General features: G+C 35.4%; 1 protein-coding gene and 1 pseudogene across 7 annotated transcripts in view; both read right to left on the bottom strand.

The window, feature by feature from the left end:
* The window catches only part of XRN1 (5'-3' exoribonuclease 1), a 122841-nt gene that overhangs the window by 48531 nt on the left and 51826 nt on the right, over positions 1-22484 (bottom strand). For 6 of the 7 annotated variants that reach the window (XR_012920130.1, XM_076004938.1, XM_076004939.1 and 3 more), the window contains exons 23-29: positions 21209-21307; positions 18002-18117; positions 17324-17470; positions 12059-12148; positions 11543-11678; positions 5440-5496; positions 5181-5313 (exon numbers count right to left, since the gene is read on the bottom strand). Coding sequence is in view for 6 of the 7 variants with exons in the window: in XM_076004938.1 (XP_075861053.1) it covers positions 5181-5313; positions 5440-5496; positions 11543-11678; positions 12059-12148; positions 17324-17470; positions 18002-18117; positions 21209-21307 (778 nt within the window). In the remaining variant the exon portion in view is untranslated. Of the gene's footprint in view, positions 1-5180; positions 5314-5439; positions 5497-11542; positions 11679-12058; positions 12149-17323; positions 17471-18001; positions 18118-18219; positions 18323-21208; positions 21308-22484 lie in introns of those variants that run through there. The other variant, XM_020285951.2, reaches the window with a different exon arrangement.
* LOC105870058 (ornithine decarboxylase pseudogene) lies at positions 6067-8624 on the bottom strand (annotated as a pseudogene).

The raw sequence follows: 22484 nt of genomic DNA, 5'->3' as shown, positions 1-22484 counted from the left end.
GTGTCCTTTATACAAATGAATATTCCCCAGGGCAAAAGTAAAATTGTTAGGTCTTAGAAAATGCACTTAAAAAAAACCAGCTTTACTGAGGTATAACTGATATATAAGCTGCACGTATTTAAAGAATATAATTTAATGAGTTTTGACATATGTAATTAACCATGAAGCCATCATAAGCAAGATAATCACTCCAAAAAGTCTCCTATGTCCTCTTGTAATCTGAGCCCTTCTTCCCTAGGCAACCACTAAAAATCTGTTATCATAATATGTTAGTTTACATTTCTAGAATTTTATATAAATGAAATCATATGGTGTATTCCATTTTATCTGGCTTCTTTCAGCATAATTATTTTGAGAGCCATACATGTGTGTATCAGTAGTTTTTTTCTTTTTTATAGCTGAGAAGTATTCCATCGCATAGATATCCAAGGGTTTCTTTATCCAATCAACTGTTGATGGGCATATAGGTTGATTCAGAGTTAGCTACTAAAGCTGCTATGAAGATTCATGAACAAGGCTTTGTGTGGATTTCAGCCTTCAATGCTCTTGGGTAAACACCTTAGAATGGTTGGGCCCTATGGTAGATCTATGTTTAGCTTTTTAAGAACCTACCAAACTGCTTTCCAAAGTGGCTACATATCATTTTACATTTCTGATGGCAATACAGGAGAGTTCCATTTGCTCCACATCATTGCTACCACTTGGTATGGTCACTCTTTTTAATTTCAGTAATTCTACTTGGTGTTTGGTAATATCTTATTGTGGTTTTAATTTGTGTTTCCCTAAATGACTATTGATGTTGAGCATCTTTTCATGCGCTTATTCATATAACTTCTATGGTAAAATATGTTTTTTTTTCTCATTTTAAAAATTGGGTCGTTTGGCCTATTAAGTTGCAAAAATTCTTTACATATTCTAAATACAAGTATTTTGTTGGATTTATGTTTTGCTAATAGTTTCTTTGTATGTGGCTTGCCTTTTCATTTTTGTAATAGTGTCTTTTGAAGAGTATAAGTTTTTTGTTTTGATAAATCCAACTTATCAATATTTTCTTTTATACATCAGGATTTTTTGTGTTATTTAAGATATCTTTACCAAATTATAGGTTATTACAATTTTCACCCAGAAGTTTTATAATTTTACCTCTTACATTCAGGTCTTTGATTAATTTTGAGCTAATATCTATAGAGGGTGTAAGGTAAGGGGTTGTGGTTCATTTTTTGCATATGGTGTCTAATTGTTCCAGCAACATTTGTTAAGAGATTATTCTTTTTCCATCAAATTACCCTGGTACTTTTGTTAAAAAATCAATTGACCATATATGTATGGGTCTATTTCTGGAACTAATTCTATTCCATTGATTTTTATGTCTATCTTTATGCCAATCCATACTATTTTTCATTATTTGAGCTTTATACATTTTGAAATTGGGTAGTGTAAATTTTCTAACTTTGTTCTTCTTTTTTACAACCTGCTTATCAGTTTTCATAACACAGGCTGCTGGGATTTGATCAGGATTTCTTTGAAATCTATAAATCAAAACAATTGACATAGTAGCAATATTGAGTCTTTTGATCCAGGAACAAGATAATCTTTCCATTAGTTTTGGTAATTTTTAATTTCTGTCAACAATGTACTATTTTTCACTACATGCAGAAACTTTACTAGGAAAAGAAAGAGAATATAAAAAAAGAAAAACAAAAACAAAAAACCCAATAAAAACAATGAACTGTTTTTCAGTGTACATGGATTTCCCCCCCATCTTTTGTCAAATTTATACCTAAGTAATTAATACTTCTTGATGCTATTTTAAGTGGTATGTTTTAAAATTTCAACTTTTGACTGTTCATTAATATATAGAAACACAACTGATTTTTGTACATTGGTATTATATCCTGCAACTTTGCTAAACTGGCTTATTAGTTCTAGTAGCTTCAGAAGCTTTAACTTTACCAAAAATTATTATCAGTGTTATGAGAGTTCTCATTGTTCTATATCCTTGGTATATTTTCAGAGACTAATAATTTTTATTAAAAATCTTCCATAATTTGTAATTAGGTATATGAAACCATTTATTCTTATTTGCTTTTCTTTCCATATGACATATAAACAATATACTTAGTTCAAGTACCTACATATGACACTACTTCTATTTTGAGAGTTTTTAAAGAGACAATTAGAGACATTTTTCAAACCCATCTGGAGTAACCCAACTGGAGTGACTTTGATAGGTCTGTTGTTTTTTTGAACTTTTAATAGACTCATTTTATTTAGATACATTTATCTAAAAAGGAAACATTTATCATTACCATAAATGGAAAATCAGTATCACTTGCCATAAATAGAAGGTCATTGAGAAAATAAATTTGATGAAAATAAAACTGTTAATAATTAAGTAGTAGATGAATTCTGGTTTTGCTTTTTTCCGTTGCAAATTAAGTGTTAGAGAGTTGTAAGGGGCTCATATCAAATGGAGTCTTTCTTCTTAAAATAATTAGAATTAAAGTAGGATATAAAAGAATTGCTCTGTGATCAGTATTATTTAATGAACTACCCCATGTCCCATTTAAAATCATCTCATGGACACTGGAATGTGTTGTACACTTTGGGAGACACTTGTCTAAGATATTTATGATGGTTAATTTTATGTGTCAATTTGGTCAGGCTCTGGTACCCAGTTATTTGGTTAAACACTCATTCTACATGCTGCTGTGAAGGTATTTTTAAGATGTGATTTAAATTAGTAGACTTTGAGTAAAGCAGATTATTCTCCATAATGTGGGTGGGCTTCACCCAATCAGTTGGAGGTCATAAAAGAAAAGATGGAAGACCCCCAAAAGGAAGAAATTCTCTCTTTAGATTGTCTTTGGACTTAAGGCTACAATATCAACTCTTGCTGGAATTTCAAGTCTGCCAGCCTGCCGTGCAGATGGCAGGCATGCACTGGCAACTGGAGTTGCCAGTCCTCTTAAGTATGTGAGTTAATTGTTTAAAATCAATCTTACTCTCTCCATTCTATTGGTTCTTTTTTCTGGTGAACCCTGACTGTAAGATATTTGACACTATGCTAGCCACTGGTGGGGATCAGGGGCTACCTCCTCTATGCCCAGTCCCTCATTGCCTACTTTCAACCAGGTCTGCAGAGTTGATTCATCCTCCACCATATAGTTGTAGCTTTCAGTGTGATACTTTTTTTTTTTTCTTTTTTTTTTTTTTGATACAAGGTCTCTCTCTGTTACCCTGGCTAGAATGCAGTGACATCATCATAGCTCATTGCAACCTCACACTCCTGGGCTCAAGTGATCCTCTTGCCTCAGCTCCCTAAGTAGCTGGGACTACAGGTGTGGGCTACCACGCTTGGCTAATTTTTCTATATTTTTTATAGAGATGGGGTCTCAATCTTGCTTAGGCTGGTGTCAAACTCCTGACCTCAAGACATCCTCCCACTCAGCCTTCCAAAGTGCTAGAATTGCAGGTGTTAGCCACTATGGGTCAATGTGACACTTATATCTAAAATTAAAATCCATGAAAGTGAGGCTCAGTAAAAGGCAGGAGTTTTGCCTCTTAAGGTTTAAGGCATACCTTTTAGGTTTCCATTTCCTGCCTGGAAGAGGGCCACTTCCTCAAAAGGTTATTGACAAGAGGAATATTCAGACCCTTCAGGGGAGAACTCACTGGATATGAAGTCTCAGGTGAGGGCAGATGTGACAAATATTCCTCTTTCTATTTCATGTCCATGGCAGACAAAGTTAATCAATGACAGAGCTCTTTTTGACTTACTGTACATGTAGATTTAAAATCCTTATCAAGTCAAGATTTCAACAGGCTATTATTACTGATAGTAGTTATCAGAAGAAAGGAAACTTCTACTAACATATCAGGACAACCTAATTAGAATATCATAAGTAAAGCTCAATATTTAAAAAGCAGAGGCATGGGGTTGAACAGATAGCAGCAGTAGGTTTGCTTCATTATATTCATCTATCAGACCCTTACCATGCCTAGCCCAAAGCCTGACCCTCTTCCTCTCCATCTCCTGCATCTGGAAATATATCCAAAAAAATGAAAAAAAAATTGGAAGAAAATTATCTTTTAGAGGTAGATGGGCTGGAAAGACCTGAAGAGAATCTGCAGATGGAAATGTGCAGAACCACTGTTCAAAGTTAGGTGGCAAACCTAGCTCTGCCACTTATCTAGGTAAACACAGGCAAGTTACTTAATCCCTTAAGTGTGGAAATAAGCCTACCTCTCAGGTGGTTGTGAGGGTTAAATACAAAATGTTTAAGTACCTGGCACACTGCTGGCACTAAATATACAGTTCTCTTAGGTTCATGGTCTGCCTGTTCTTCCTCCTTTTGGGATGGTGGCTCCAAAACATTGGGTGCCTGGGACATGGAAGGACAGTGCTACCAGTACTCACACCCCTGGGTGCATGATGCTGTTCCATGTTAAGGTTGATTTCTTTTTTCTTTTTGGAATCTGTGCTATAAAGCTGATCATTCCAGTTATCTCTTTGGGGCATATTTAGATTGTTAGCTGCTTGTACCCTTTTTTCTCCCCTCTTTTATTTTTTTTTATTGTGGTTAAAAAACACATAAAATTTACTATCATAGCCATTTTTAAGTGTACAGCATGGTATAGTAACACTATGCACGTTATTATACAACAGATTGATATATGTCTGTTTTACATATTTATGATCTTGTTGTATTTATAAAATTCAAACTAATATTCACATTTAATTTTCAAATCTTTTAAATGTAAATAACATCATGTTTGTTTATTTCTTCACAGAAGCTAAGAGATTACCATGGAAATAAAGGTAAAGCTCTGAGCAAGATTAGACAAATGTCTACCTAAGGAGAAGTAATGAAAATTTTCTATCAGTTCATGAAAATATATGTATACCCACCAAGATCTTATATAATTTTAATGTGATGTATATATAAACTACCAAAATATCAGCAGCCCGTTCTCAACTTCTCCTTCTTTTAATCACTTCCTAGATGATTACAAAGACTTTTCTCTGAAAAGTATAATCTAAAAAAAACCCTAAAACAAAAGGATTTAGTTTTTTCCTGATTTATAACTGCTTTCTGCTCTTATACAAAAAACACAAATTTTTGTATTACTTTACAATATAACTATACTTGAATACATATCAAGTGTTGAGATATTACCCCCTTTAATTCCTATGATGGTGCCCCGAAGGCCAACTGGAACTGAGAAGTTCTCTCTCACATTTACAACACGATCAAAGAGACGAAATTCTGCATCCCGGTCAGGAATGACTCCATGTTGCTGTTCTAAAGGCTGAAGAGAATAAAGCTATTAATCCAATTTTGAAAAAAGTTTTCCTAATACACAGAAAACATTTTTGTTTCTTTCATATGTTCAGAGTAAAAGCAACAACTCTGAATTCTTTGACAGGAAACTTACTCTGTACAGCAAATGGGGCTTCACAGTCACTCGTACCTTCTTATTATTCTTTCTTTGCTGAGGAAAAAGGAAAATTTTAAAAATATTTTAATATAAAATTAAAATCGCTGAACTATTCACTATTTAACATGTTTGAATTTTAGAAAGTCAAATGATATAATTAACTTTAAGTATATTAAAATTTGCAGCTGCAGCAAGGAGGAGTAAAATGAATAAATTTATAATTCATTCATTATAAATGAATAAAATTATAAAATGCCTATAGTCTAATTCTTATTTTAAAACTTTTTTTTTTTTTTTTTTTTTTTTGAGACAGTCTTGCTTTGTTGTCCAGGCTAGAGTGAGTGCCGTGGCGTCAGCCTAGCTCACAGCAACCTCAAACTCCTGGGCTCAAGCGATCCTCCTTGCCTCAGCCTCCCGAGTAGCTGGGACTACAGGCATGTGCCACCATGCCCGGCTAATTTTTTATATATATATCAGTTGGCCAATTAATTTCTTTCTATTTTTTATAGTAGAGACGGGGTCTCCCTCTTGCTCAGGCTGGTTTTGAACTCCTGACCTTGAGCAATCCGCCCGCCTCGGCCTCCCAAGAGCTAGGATTACAGGCGTGAGCCACAGCGCCCGGCCTATTTTAAAACTTTTTAAAGGACAATTTTTTTGTGGAAGTATAAGACACATAGAAAAATGTAAAATTATAAGCAAAAGTAAATTCAGCAGCCTGATGAATCTTTAAGTCTATCTATGTATAACTATACATAGTTCAAGAAACATTACTAATTGACACATGACTTCAGTTGTCTAAAACAAACAAACAAAAATATTACTAAGCACAACATAAGAAACCCTTCCCACCTCTCCCAGTTACTATCCTCCCAAAAGTAACCTTATTTTTAACATAAAAGATTAGATTTATCTGTTTTGAACTTTTTATAAATGTTATCTTATTCAAATGTTTTTATAAGTGTTATCTTATTCTTTACTCTAAAAAGAATTACATACAATGGTCAACAAAGATTTATACTTAAACGCTGAAAGAAGACTTTTTCCCTTTCTTTGCTACTTGTTAGTTCTGTGAACTCATGCTTACCTAAATAAGCTTCCTTCTATCTGTAAGATGGAAATAATATTACTGCTTATCTTATAAAAATATGAGAATAATTTACATCCATTGCAATCCATAAACTACTATTCTAAGTTTTTTTAAGGTGAATTTTTACCTTATAAGAAAAATTGCAGCAGTTTAATTATAGCAGCCACCTATCTTTAGAACACAGCTTATGGGAATATGTACAAAAGGACACAAAACAACCCCAAGCTACAGAGTCCATAAACTATAGAGTTCATGCATTTATAAACTATAAAATGCTCAAGCCTTTATTTTTTAATATTTATTTATTTATTTATTTATTTTAAGATACTTTATTTTTAAAACAGGTCACAACACTAAGCTTTTGGCCCATTCAGCCATTGTACAAGCTACAAATGCTTGCTCAGCAGCTGAGGGCACTCTTTTGTAGCATGTCTGAAAAGTGAATAAAAATCCATATAAAACAAATATTCAAATAGTTTCCATAAGAACAAAGATAAGTGTGACCCCATCTTCTAGTCTTCCATGTTGCTGCATATGTGCAACCCTACTCTTACAAGACATGTCAAAACTAGCAGTCATTAAGTTAAATGGTCCCCCCAAATCCCTTAATTCAAGCTAAACTCGCAGTTAACAGCTACAAGAATGGTATCTACACATTAATACTAGCTGAAGCATAAGTTGCTGGGTGACATTTCATTCCACTTTCCCAAGCACAAGACACAGGCAGAGTACCGACTACTGCTCTTCTACTTTGGGTGTGAAGTCGGGGTTCTGGATTTGCTGCATGAGTTGCCATGTCGGTTCTGACATCACATGGTAGATAGTAGGCCTCTAGAATCCATTGAAAGTAGAAGCAGCAGCTACAGTGTAAGCACCCATGTTTTCAAAGAGCATCCAGTCACCTATGTGCATTTCAGGCAGGTCACAGCACTCAACAATCTGGTCAAGGCCATCACATGTTGGTCCCCATATGCTGGATGAATAATACTTTTCATCTGGTTTAGGTCTCTTTTGCAGAAGGGGTTTATGTGCACGTGATCATAAAGGATGCAATTAAATGATCCATATACTCCATCATTCATGTAATACATAAAGGTTTGTTCATTGGACTCATCATCTTCATCATCAGAGCCTATCTGTTCTTTTAATACAATTTTTTTGGCAATGATATTAACTGCGAGCGTGAAAGCTAATGCAACATAATATCTGCCTGGCTCAGCTATGATTCTCACTCCAGAGTAGTCTGATGGAAAATACTTGTCCAATGCTGGGTTGATTACACTGGTGATCTCTTCAAATTTAAGCTTCACATCCTCAGATCCAGGAAAGCCACCACCAGTATCAAGCAGATACATGCTAAAACTAACCTCAGCTTCCATGTCAAAGACACAGCGGGCATCAGAGATTGCCTGCACGAAGGTCTCAGGATCAGTACAGCCACTTCCTACGTGGAAGCTGACAATGATGACATCAATATTGAGCTCTTTTGCCCATTCCAAAAGAAGCCTGCTGGTTTTCAGTGTGGCACCAAATTTAACACTGAGTCAACAGGCTGCTTTGGAATCATCAGTGGCAATCTGCAAAACCAACTTTGCCTTGTGATGTGCTCTGGCAACTTTCATCAACTCAACTTCACTATCAAAAGTCATCATCCGGACTCCATTACTGGCAGCATACTTAATTTGAGACACTTGTTTACAAGGAAAATGCTCAAGCCTTTAAACAGCATCTATTTTCTTACATTATGAGACATTTCATTTATTCTTTCAATAAATAAAGTTTCATTTATGTGCCATGTATCGATTGATCTAGGGGCTGGGGATAAAGCAGTGCACTGTTCTTTTATTCTAGTTGGAAGAGATATACAAGAAACAAAATAAGAGGCCGGGCGCTGTGGCTCACGCCTGTAATCCTAGCTCTTGGGAGGCCGAGGCGGGCGGATTGCTCAAGGTCAGGAGTTCAAAACCAGCCTGAGCAAGAGCGAGACCCCGTCTCTACTATAAATAGAAAGAAATTAATTGGCCAACTGATATATATATATAAAAATTAGCCGGGCATGGTGGCGCATGCCTGTAGTCCCAGCTACTCGGGAGGCTGAGGCAGAAGGATCGCTCGAGCCCAGGAGTTTGAGGTTGCTGTGAGCTAGGCTGACGCCATGGCACTCACTCTAGCCTGGACAACAAAGCGAGACTCTGTCTCAAAAAAAAAAAAAAAAAAAAAAAAAAGAAACAAAATAAGAAAATATATGGCATGTTTAAAGGTGAAAAGCATAGAGAAAAATAAAGCAGGTAAGGGGGATAGCAGTATGGGGAGATATTGCAATTGTAATAGGTTGAACGGTGAAGGCTTTATTAACAAGGTGTAGGTGTCTATGCTCCCAGCCCATAATAGATCAGATAAACTAAGAGAGTACAATTGGTGACCACTGACAACAGCAAAAGGAAGGAATATGAGGAGAGATTTAAAGGAACTTAAAAAATCAGACACAAGAACTGTGCCTGTAGTACCTTAAAAACAACCCATATGCTCTAATAGATCTCTAGGCATTATTACACTATAGCACTGATGAGAGGACATAGCTATCAAAACTGATTCATCAGGCAAATGAATAAGTTGAGTAATTTTCATAATAGTTTCCAACCCATAAGTAATGTATGAGAAGTATGGAGATTGGCTACTCAAAATGTGGTCTCCTGGAAGCTTGTTAGAAATGCAGAATCTTAAGCCTCATCCTAAACCTACTAAACCAGAACTAATATTTTAACAATATTCCCTAGTGATTTGTTTGCACCTTAAAGTTTGAGAAACACTGCTCTAGGGGTGGAAGCCAGAATGTATGTTTTTTAAAAAGCTCCCTCAATAATTTTAATAATTAGCTCAGTTTGGAAACCACTGTCCAATAAGAAAACTGATACTTTTAATGATGATTCTGGATTATAAAGAAAAGTTTAAATTATCTTCAAAAAGTTGTAACTATTTTTTAGATTATTTTCTTTTTATTTATTACCCTAGTAACATTATAACACTAAAAGGTAAAAAAAAAATCACTCATAACTGCACCTTCTTGATACATTAACAGGTTTTTAAAAAATTCCTATTTTATCTATATGCATGCATATTAAAATGTCATAATCAAAATACTACACTACAACTTTGTATGTGTACCTTGCTTGCAAAGTAAGGAGAGAATGTGCAAAACTTTAAGCATCCAAATGGGTTAAAATTTGGAAGCTTAAAGTTTTAAGTGTTTGTTAAATGGAAAACTTACTTCAAAAACAAAAGCAAACAAATAGATTTCACTCTACATTGAAAGACAAAAAGAAATACAGGCTTTCTATCCTCAGCTGTATACCAATGATCTTTCAAAAATTGAACTCTTGGCTCTGAACCATATATTTTTTCCTAGAGAGAAAAAGAATTATCTAGTGAGGATTTTCTAGTCTGTAATCACAGCTCTTTAGTCATTGAAAGGTAGTCTTACTAATAATCAATCTAATGGAGGAAAAGTAAACTAACAAAAAGTAAGGAGAAATAAACTCATAGCACATAATCACCCACTGGAAGAGAAAACTCACAACAAAACTTCCTCCTTTGTTTTGTTTAATTAAAACACCTGTGGCCTAACTCATTATCTCTAAGAGTTTCATTTTCTCAGCCTTGAAGAGCCCTAAGTGGATAGTAGGGGTGTGAACTCCCTCCCCACTCCAGCTCTCTGCCTCAGTTGCTGCCAGAAACACATTTCAAGGACTCAGATAAGCTGGCCTTACAGAGAAAAGAGAAAAATAAAGAGCACCTGCAACAGCTTTGCAGCTGCTTCTGTTATCTGTTTTTTCCCTCAGAAGCAGAAGGGAAACAATGCCATTTTCACCCTATAAAATTCCAAATAGCTTTTCCTCAACTGCCTGGTACTTCCCTTCTTTCCTCTCCCTCCCTTCCTTCCTTTTCTTTCTCTCTCTGTCTCAAAAATAAACTTTTATATATCCTAATCTCTGTGAAAAATCTTTCTTACTAGAGCACCTAGTGAGCTTTCTACCTTTTCAAGTATGTGATAAGAGAATTTAAGTAATTAATATTAACAGCTAAGCATTATTAGGCATTTTAATAATTGCTAGGCATTATTAGGAGTTTACATGTATTAGCTCAGTTAATCTTTTTGATAACCCTATGTGGTAGGTACTATTTTATTCTTGTTTTATCAGTGAGGAAACTAGGTGTGGAAAGGTTAAGTATTTTGCCTAAGTTTATAAGTATTAAAAGAGAAATTCAAACTCAGGGGATGGGGGCTGGGGGGTGGGAGTGGCTTCAGAGTCCAGGTTTTAACTTACTCTAGTATTATTAATAGTTCAAACAACAGAACAACACTATGTTAGCAAAGCAATATAATTTGAATAAAAAGACAAATTTGTGAGGAATAAAATCAAAAGTTAAAAAAAAGCAATATAATTCATCTATTTTCTATTGTACCAAGATAGGGGATCAAAATAGATAAAACAGGTCTACTACAGAAGTTTATTGCTTTAAAAAGCAAGACATAAAATATAGGAGAGATTAAGTGAGATTTCAAAAATTATTAACAGAATGAGTGAATGAGAAAGTACATTTTAGAAGTGATTCTGTAAAAGTGAATTAAATTTTTATGTTCTATGAAAAAATAAGCTGTCTTTAAAGAATATAATTAGAACAGGAAGAAATAGAGGATTAACCTTATTCTTAAACTTTCTACTGTGACTAGAGTCACAAAATATTAATTTTTAAAATTAGAAATACTACAAGGACATAAAATTTAAATGCTATGACTTCTGTATATTAAAGTACCTATATGTTTATTCAGATAAACTTATTAATGGCCACTGGAAATGGTTAGAGCACTTTTTAAAACTACAGGATTGTCTGACACTAATTAGAATCACTGAGCATATATTTTGATTAAAACAAATAAATTATTTGTAAAATAATATACAGTACATTTAACTTCAAATTTCACCAATAATTTTTATTATTGAAAATCAGTACCTTGCACTTTTCCACTTCTTCCTCAATTTTCTCAACAATAGCTGCATCCAGAATTTGTAAATCACAAGAAGAACGAGACAAAGTACTGACAGGATGTCCTTTTAGCCAAGTAATAATTTCTTGCACTTTCTCAGCACTACAGTAAAAACAATAAATTTTTTTTCATATTGATTAAAACTTTGAGGACTTATATAAAAGGCCTAATATAAACCTCTTGGGGGCTGTGAATTATAAAAGACATCAAATTTATATAATTAACAATTACTGAAATTAATTAAGACTGATTATAAATTCAATACAAATATGAATATATTCCCTCTCAGTAATGGAAAAATCACAAAAATTATTTAAAAGATATTTATTGATATAATTGAAATAAAATTTTTCATCTCTTAAAGCAAAAATTAACCAATACAAGAAACAAGGTAAGAAGAAATTCTTGATAAATTAGTTATACCTCTCATTGGAACCACTAAGTTGAACTATGAGGCAATAAATACCACAAATCTAGCTTACCCATTCTCATTTTCTCCAGGCCAGATGTCATCTTCATAGAAAACATCCTCTTGGCTATTTTTGGCTATATAACTGAATAGTTCTGGGGCTCTAGCCAAACAAAGAAAAATATTGCTATAAAATAAATATAGCTAACCTCACATAAATATCCTATGAAATAATTCTGGATCCTAAGGGGACATATAAAGCATATTGAGGGAAAATTATTATAATATTAATAAGGGATAATATTAATAAAGGAGACAGAGTAAAAGATTTGAAAGTCAGAGTATTCCTAGGTCATCAAACAACTCCCACTGGCTGAAGTTCAATTCATAAACTTCTAATAAATTTCAATTACTGACTCTATCATTGTTAATTATGATGTAAGTAATGGACAAAAAATAATATTAGAGGTTCATTTTCTAATTTTCACAAAGAAGCTGGAGCACTCTATAATACAGCTAAGTTTCTTCTGATATTCCTCAAAACTCCGTTTATTTCTGAATAGTACAGAACTTTCAGATACATAGAGCAGATTGAACACATGTGCTAATCTTTGGCTCCTGTCTAATCCAATAAAAGGACAATAAAGTATAAAAAAGGGCATATACCTAAAAAAGGAAAAAGAGGCAGAGAATCTGATGGCATATATAAGTTGTTAACAAAATTTTAGAATTTAGTAACTGGATGGATGAGTGTTAACTGATTTGACAGACAAGAATAAGCTGAATCCTAAACTACCAGTAGGGGAAGTCAAAAAGCAGCAAATTGGTTTGAACCATAGAACTCTGCAAAAGCTCTGGAATTATAGGCTGCAATGTAGGCTGGAGGGTGGAGTGAGGTTTGGTGAGATTTTAGTTGAAAATTTGTATGACAAACAGTTAATGTGTCATGTGGTCACTTGCCTACCCTCTCAGCATAAGACCTGTAGCTCATATCTTATATCTGATATAAGCTTATATCTTGGGGAGGTCAAATAGGAGATGTTCTAGCCTTGAGTATACGAGGCACAAGTAGTTGCAGGTGAGAGAGGCAGAAGGAGTAGAGGACAGGTGTTATATTGAAAACAGGGAATTAATGAAAGCATAAATACTACACAATGTGTTGCTAGGAAGCAGAATGTCTCTAGGGAGCAGACATATAAGCATGCAGGAAGTTTAGCAGGGAGTGCTTATGGCATATCAACACCTGTAGATGAGAAAGTAAAGGAAGGAAGCAGAATTGGGCACAGGGAGAAAGTTGGGCTGTAATTAACTTTTTTTTTTTTTTTTTTGAGACAGAGTCTTGCCTTGTTGCCCAGGCTAGAGTGAGTGCCGTGGCGTCAGCCTAGCTCACAGCAACCTCAAACTCCTGGGCTCAGGCAATCCTGCTGCCTCAGCCTCCTGAGTAGCTGGGACTACAGGCATGTGCCACCATGTCCGGCTAATTTTTTTTTTCTATATATAGGTTAGTTGGCCAATTAATTTCTTTCTATTTATAGTAGAGATGGGGTCTCGCTCTTGCTCAGGCGGGTTTCAAACTCCTGACCTCGAGCAATCTGCCCGCCTCAGCCTCCCAGAGTGCTAGGATTACAGGCGTGAGTTACCGTGCCTGGCCTGTAATTAACTCTTTTTTTTTTTTTTTTTAAGGGGAGTTAATACAGTTGTAGGTAATTAACTCTTAATGAATTCCTTGGCCAACCCCACAAAGATCTCAAACCAAGATGACCCTTCAACTTGTCCCGAATTGGGGCAATCAGGTTGGCTAGGCCTTTAGAGCATCAGTCTAGCTCACAGCAACCTCAAACTCCTGGGCTCAAGCAATCCTTCTGCCTCAGCATCCCAAGTAGCTGGGACTACAGGCATGTGCCACCATGCCTGGCTAATTTTTTCTCTATTTTTTTTTTTTTTGGTTGGCCAATTAATTTCTTTCTAGTTTTAGTAGAGACAGGGTCTCGCTCTTGCTCAGGCTGGTTTTGAACTCCTGACCTTGAGCGATCCACCTGTCTCGGACTCCCAGAGTGCTAGGATTACAGGCGTGAGCCACTGAACCCAGCCTACACCTTCTTATAGATTGGGAATTGGCTCTGTGGTTGCTGTGAGAAGAGGATGTAACTCTGTGTGAGGCAGTTCTCTTCTAGGCAATTCCTGGAGAAAGCTCACAGCTGAGGGATGTCAGAAAGCAGCACTCCTGCTGTTAGGAGAATGGGTCTTTCAGTCCTGAAAAGAGATCCTGAGGGGTGTATCACAGTAGCCACTAGATAGTAAGACTCCCTGTCCTTGGGTAATTTCCAGAATACTGACAGTCAGTTTTGTCCCCGATATCCATTCCCCAAGGAAAAGGCAGGAGAAAAGATATACATATAAGTGCACTAAATGTCCAATCAGCTTGTTAGTGCCTCATTCATAAATATAATTGGACACCAAAGAATCACCAGACAAGTAAAAAAAAATTTTAACATGAAAGAAAGACCAAATGAAACAGGAAAAAATAAGAGCAATTTGGAGAAAACACAAAGAATAAAAGAAAAAATCTAGAATTACTGTCTTCAGAGAAATAAAAAACATTCCATTCATTATGAGAACATATGCTATAAAAAAGGAATAGCTAGAGAATAAGGACATATTTCTAGAAATTAAAAATAATTAAACAGAAATTTTTAAATGATGGAAGGTAAAGTTGAGGAAATTTCCCAGAGTAGAAGTATAATAATATAGACAATGGATGAGGAGAAGATAATCCAGAAGGTCTAAGATCTAATTAATGGGATTCCCAAAAATGGAGAACAGAAAAAATGGTGAGGAGGAAATTATCTAAGAAATAATAAAAAAGCCTCTCAGAGTTGGAAGGTCATGAGTTTCAAGCCTCAACGGGCTAAACAGCAGAAGAAAAGAAAAAAGAACCATACCAAGGCACACATCATCACATTATTCAACAGCAGTGGCAAAGGAAAACCTATATAACAGGTACAATGAACACTCTCTGGGTGATGGGCACACTTACAATCCTGACTTGAGAATTACAAAAGCAATCCTTGTAACTAAAAACATTTGTACCCCCATAATACTTTGAAACAAATTACAAAAGGGAAAATCCTAAAAAGTTTCAGAAAATGACAAGAGATCACATACAAAGATTCAGAATCAGAATGGCACAGGATTTATCAACTGCAATACTGAAAACGAGAAGAGAATGGAACAGTGCTTTCAAAATTCTGAGGGTAAATAATCTCTAATCTAGGATTCTACACTCAGGAAGTTATCAATTACATGTAGGGGAAGAATAAGGACATTTTCAGATATGCAAGTTTTCTCAGGAAGCTACTAGAGTAAGTGCTCCATCAAAATAGAGACATAAATAAGAAAGAGTAAGGCATGAGAGGCAGAAAATGAAGGAATCCTATACAGGAGAATGTAAAGAGAATTCCTGTAGAGGGAAACTCCAGAACAAGAGCTGTGCAACAGCTCTACAGAGCAATCAGTTCAAACTGAAGCAGAAAGACAGAAGGTTTTAGGAGGAAGTCTCCAAGAATAAAATGGAACGGAGAGATCACTTGATCTGTTTGACCATATTGAGTTTTATAGCTATGGTACAGAGGTTAGGGCTGAATTAGTTATGTGAACACACATAATAAGCAAATGAAAAGACAGCAGAGAAAACAAAAATGTGTGTAAGAAAGGAAATGAAATCATAATACTCTGCAAGGTCCAGCTATCAACATTTACTTTATTATCATTAAATAAACCTTTAATACAGATTTAATAAAAAATTTGGATAAAACTTTAGTGAGACGGGGAAATGTACATGTGTGAGGGAATTGAGAATGGTGGTAACAGAAGAGAGCTACAGCTCATAGTAGGAAAGTCTCTCATAGTAGGAAATCCATGAATACATCAAGTTGAAAAATGGAGAAAAAGGAGTTTTAAATATGATCTTTTAAAAGAATTTGTGAGTAGAAGAAACAAATTTACAGATGGTAACATGGGATTGAATTGTACTGTTGCCTGCCTCAAAAGATACAGAATGTGACTTTATTTGGAAATGCTTTTTACAGAGGCAACAAAGTAAAATGAGGTCATTAGGGTAGGCTCTAATTCAATATGACTGATGTCCTTATCAAAAGTGAAAATTAGGACACAGAGACAGACACAAAGATGAAAGATTATGGGAAGATACACAGTGAGAACACATGTGAAGATAGAGGATTGGAGTGATGCACTGACAAGTCAAAGAACACATAAGGCTATGAGAAGTTAGGAAAGAGGTGCTGCTTCCTTAGTGCCTTTCAGAGGGCCCATCACCCTGCTGACACCTTGATTTTCGACTTTTGGTCACCAGAACTGTGAGCACTAAATTTTTTTGTTTAAGCCACCCAGTTTGTGATACTTGTTATGGGAGCCCTAAGAAACTAATACAAGGATCCTCAAATATAAGGTTAGAAACCAGTGGAACAACGAAAAGAACATTAAATTGTGAAACAGAAGTGAATACACTTCCTGTAAATCGTTGTCACTAAGTAACTCAGTTCACTTTGGTATCAGTTTTCTCATTTTTATAATGAGAAGTCGAGTCATGTTGATTTCTTAGATCATTGTAGTAATAAAATTCAGTAATTCTAGGATGGGCATGGTAGCTCACGCCTGTAATCCCAACAGTTTGGGAAGCCAATGCGGAGAATCAGTTGAGGCTGGGAGTTCAAGACCAGCTTCAGTAAAATACTGAGACTCTGTCTCTACAAAACATAGGAAAATTAGCCAGGTGTGATGGTGCATGACTATAATCCCAGCTACTTGGGAGGCTGAGGCAGGAGGATGGCTTCAGGCCAGGAATTTGAGGCTGCAAGTGAGCCACGATCATGTTATTGGACTCCAGCCTAGGCAATAGAGCATGAACTTGTCTCTAAAAAAAATTAATTAATTAAAAAAAAATTCTAGGATAGTAACCTGTTCAGTTATATTTGTAAGACTCAGGAAAATCCACTATCCCAAGAACTGTTTTGTTTATCCATGCCAGTTCTCTTAGAGGCATGCAAAGTAGTGAATCATTTATGACAGTAAATTAAGGAAAATTTTAACTAAAAGGAGGCCAATTCTCATCATTTCTTTTTAATAACATAAGTACCATATTTTCCTACTCTATTTTAGTTAATAGCTGTGATATTCCATGACACGAAATTCAGTTTAAATGTAAAGTAACATTTTACCATAGGAAATATTTTTCCTCTGAAACTGATGTCTGCAAGGCAATATAAGTAGCATATTCCTAAGTTCTTGGATGCCTAGTAGGATCTTGCTAGGCACTTACCTCTCTAAGTACTCTGCAAGAAGTTGTTCTGCTGCAGATGAATACATCCATTCACTTCCAACTTTCTTCGTATATCCAGGTACCTCCTCATTTTTTTTGTTGAATTTGAGATTTAAACCCACATTTGCTTTATGGTCTCCATGAGGGCTGAATTTAAAACCACACACACACACACACACACACACACACACACACACACACACACACACAAACATTTTAAAATATTGTTCAAAGAATAAAAAGTTTTGCTTTCAATTCTTAGAAAAGCTGAGTTTTGATTGTTCTTCTATATTTTAGTTATTATGGTTATTTCCAAAGTAGCAGAAGTTGAAAAATTAGAAGAGCTTCAAAACCCAAGTTAACAAAGCATGTAAATAAATTATGTAATTATAGAGGAAAATGAAATAAGATGCAAGGAAATATACTATTGAGATTCACACACACCCTGTGATACCTTTTTTCAAGGTTCAATTTGTTAGCTGCTAAAAATAAGAATTGTCTTTCCAACCACCTAAAACATGTGCCATTCAGATGAAAAATCACCATCAGAGGAATTTATGCACAATTTTAAAAGAAAATTCAGAGCAATTAATAAGAGAAAAAAATACTAAAATATTAAGCATTTAATCTTTATCATTTTTCTGCCACTTTAAGTAAATTTCTCTAACATAAACTTACTTTCTCCTAGATCCTCTTCCAATAAAAATACTTCCTGTAAACCTTGAAACAAGGTATCCACTCACTCCAAGGCGACTGGCCAACACATATCCTGGGTTGTACTTTATAGAATATTTCTTTAAATATAAAAACAAAAAGGTCAATTATGGAAACACAAGTTTACATTAAATGTTATTTCTTTACCTTTAAAAACTGGAGATAATCAAGACATCACTAACCATTGGATTGTGGCAATATAAGGATTCTCACTGAGATCCATTTCCCCTTTTTTTTTTTTGAAAGGATCTGTAGGCAGAATTTTTCTGCTCCTCTCTCTTTCTCCTTAAACAACAGAATTCCCAAGGATGGATGAAAGTGGGAGGAAATATACAAGACATAAACTCTACTGTAAGTACTCAATGGCAAACTCCACAGGCAAGTTTTGTTTTACTAATTTTCATATTCCAAGTAGTACCTAGCAAAGAAAGTACCTGGGACAAAATGAGGCCTCAATAATTATTATGCTGAATTAAGCTATAAGTATGTCATCAAAATAGTTGCTACTGAACAAAATTAAAACTGTCCTTTCATATATGGATATAAGTAATATTTTTCTCCTAATATTTACTATAATGTGAAAGTAACCAGTATGTGTAGGCTCATAATTACTACAATAAAATGTAACCTTAATATTAGAAATTATGAAGAATGTCACATTAAAAAAAAGAAGTATCAGATCATATAATTTTTATTTTTAATTTTTAAAAAAATTTTTTTTTGAGACAGAGTCTTGCTTTGTTGCCCAGGCTAGAGTGAGTGCCGTGGGGTCAGCCTAGCTCACAGCAACCTCAAACTCCTGGGCTCAAGCAATCCTGTTGCCTCAGCCTCCTGAGTAGCTGGGACTACGGGCATATACCACCATGGCCGGCTAATTTTTTCTATATATATATTAGTTGGCCAATTAATTTCTATTTATAGTAGAGACGGGGTCTCGCTCTTGCTCAGGTTGGTTTCGAACTCCAGAACTAAAACAATCCTCCCGCCTCGGCCTCCCAGAGAGCTAATAGATCATATAATTTTTAACCAGGAAGCAAATGATTCACATATCCAGTACCATGGATAAACTACCATACATTCCCAATATAATGTACACAACAATAACACACATTTACATTATATTCTATATAAATTATATGGATAGTTTATATTCATATCAACATGAATATAAGGAAATTTTATTACCAACAAAGGACAAATTTCCAAAGATTGGTATAAGGAAATCAGCCACCCGTATTTTTTATTGATCATGTCTACAACAGCCCTCAAATGGATCATTTTTTTGGTGGCCTGGAATATAAAGTTACTATTAAGATAAGTAAATATGCTAGTAAAGAATGTAATGCAGTTTTTTTCATCAAAATCATCACGTTTAGCAATAATACAATACAAATCAAGAATGCTTTCCAGAATAGATAAGAATAATTAAGGTAGTAGTTTTCAAGCACAAGTAGTACCACTTTTCTAATAAGTATTTAGAAATGTGTAGGGGCACATTCAGTTATAATAATTGGCATGGGCTACTAGCACTTAGTGCCCATGGACCAAAGATGGTAACTGTCCTGCCATATATACAGCAGTCCTATTTAATGCATAATTGCCCTGCCCCAAATACCAACAGTACTCCTTTGGTATTGAGAAATACTGGGTTATGCTATAATTAAAATTATCAGAAATATCCTAGAAAACATACAATAATTATCTGTTAGCCTTTCTGTTTTTGTTTGAGAAAAAAGTAAAAAAAAAAAAAAGAAAATACAAAATAAATATATGACAACATTGGGGTAGAGAAAGAAAGCAGCATGAGTGAAAGTTAAAGAAAGTTATGTAAAGAAAAAGAAAGTATATATACTAGAGGAGGCATTTCCAACAGCACTGTATACTACATGTGGGCAGGCTCTTCTAGATCTAGAAAAAGCCAGGAATAAAGGAACAAGTTCTTCTACTTTCAGTGACTTCGAGAAAAAAAAAAACTCCAGCTTCTTTATCTAATGAACTACTTTCCTGATTGCCTGACTCTGCTGTCTAATTTCTTCTCCAATAGAGACCTGATGGTAAGATTTTAGAGATGTCTTTGTCTTCCATATATAAAGTTTCCTCAGGGGTCTGCTGATACCTAATGCCATAAATTCATTTCACAGGATACAAAACTTTACATTTTATCATTTTTGGGGGGGGCGGGGGGGCGGGGCAGAAGCCTAAGTAGCAAGAGGTGGTTGATTGTGAATTAACTTCAGCTAAGTCAATTATCCAATCAGTCAATAAGAACAAATGACAGATATTACAACCTTCCTTCTATTTTAACAGGAGAAAAGGGCAGTGAACATTATGGAGAAAAGTCCTGAAAATGGACACTGTGAACTTAAATGCAGTTTCCAAATGTTCTTTAAGGTTGAGACTGTTCATGGTTAGGTAGGCAGAGATAACAACCTTTGCAGAAAGGCCATCTGTCACTTGTAACAAAAAAAGCAGACTTTGAATTATTATGAAAGGTTTTAAAAACCTAAGTCGGGCTGGGCATGGTGACTCACACCTATAATCCCAGAGCTTTGGGAGCCTGACAGGCAAGGAGGATCACTTTAGGCCAGGAGTTCAAGATGAGCCTGGGCAACATATTAATAGCAAGATCTCAACTGTAAGAAAAATTAAACAAAGAAAATTAGCTGGGAGTGGTGGTGTGTGCCTGTAGTCGTAGGTACTTGGGTGGCTGAGGCAGGAGGATTGCCTGAGCCCAGGAGTTGGAGGCTGCAGTGAACTGTGATCATGCCATTAAACTCCAGCTCCAGCCTGGGCAACAAAGAGTGAGACCTTGTCCTAAAAAAAGCAAAAAACAAAACAACAACAAAAAAAACAACACAAGAAAACCCCCTAAGTCTATTCCCAGAGGGTATGCTAATCAATGTGTCTCATAAGTTTGAATACAATAATCCATAATAACCATTATGAATTAATGATGGGATTTCAGTAACTTTTTTCCTCCTAAAGATCTGCATGAGTTTTGAGAACAGATTCCACACTTATTTTTAAATAATACCAGAAGCAACTGTGAAAGAATCTAATCATTATTAAATAAAATATTTGAAATAAATTCAAAGGAGTGGCAAAAACATACTTCTAACATTTTAAAAGTTCATTAATTCTAAATGAAACAATACAAATTACTATACTCACATGCTGGTTCTGTATTAAAGCATCGAGATTGGGTTCACATGGAATGCTGAAAACGACACGAATCCTACCTTCTGTAATCACATCGCCTGAATCCTGAACCTTGGATTTAAAAAAAAAAAAATCACAGCATGTTTTAGCCTTTCACTACATTTTACTTATTTGAACAGTATTTATTATTTCTGAAATATGGTATGACAATAAAGTTAGTGGAAATTCTCTTGGAATTTGTAAGTGGATATGATAATTTTATAAATTTCAGTCATTGTATCCTAGCTTTAATAGCTGTTAATCATTTTTTTTAATTAACTTTTTATTTGCAAATAATTTCAAAGTACCAAAAAAATTGCAAAAAAGGTACAAAATACTTGAAAATATTTACCCAGATTTACTTCTTAACATTGTAAAGCAAGTGGCTTTAACATTTGTTAATTAATAAAAAATAAAAACCAAATGTATGCAAGCTTACAAAAATTTTGCACACTGTGTATTAACATACACACAATTAGGCCGGGCGCGGTGGCTCACGCCTGTAATCCTAGCTCTCTGGGAGGCCGAGGCGGGCAGATTGCTCGAGGTCAGGAGTTCGAAACCAGCCTGAGCAAGAGCGAGACCCCATCTCTACTATAAATAGAAAGAAATTAATTGGCCAACTAAAAATATATATACAAAAAATTAGCCGGGCATGGTGGCGAATGCCTGTAGTCCCAGCTACTTGGGAGGCTGAGGCAGGAGGATTGCTTGAGCCCAGGAGTTTGAGGTTGCTGTGAGCTAGGCTGACGCCATGGCACTCACTCTTGCCTGGGCAACAAAGCGAGACTCTGTCTCAAAAAAAAAAACAAAAAAAAAACATACACACAATTATATTTCTTTTTTTTTTTTTTTTTTTTTGAGACAGAGTCTCGCTTTCTTGCCTAGGCTAGAGTGAGTGCCGTGGCATCAGCCTAGCTCACAGCAACCTCAAACTCCTGGGCTCAAGTGATCCTCCTGCCTCAGCCTCCCGAGTAGCTGGGACTACAGGCACGAGCCACCATGCCCGGCTGATTTTTATATTGTATATATTAGTTGGCCAATTAATTTCTTTCTATTTTTATGGTAGAGACAGGGTCTCGCTCAGGCTGGTTTTGAACTCCTGACCTTGAGCAATCCGCCCGCCTCGGCCTCCCAGAGTGCTAGGATTACAGGCGTGAGCCACCGCGCCCGGCCCACAATTATATTTCTGAATTCTCTGAGGACGTATTACATAAATCATGTCTCTGATCACTTAAATATTTCAGTG

The sequence above is a fragment of the Microcebus murinus genome, chromosome 1, assembly GCF_040939455.1.
Source record: "Microcebus murinus isolate Inina chromosome 1, M.murinus_Inina_mat1.0, whole genome shotgun sequence".
Lineage (NCBI taxonomy): Eukaryota > Metazoa > Chordata > Mammalia > Primates > Cheirogaleidae > Microcebus > Microcebus murinus.
The sequence above is the reverse complement of the archived record's forward strand: the minus strand, read 5'-3'. Positions and strand labels throughout refer to the sequence as shown.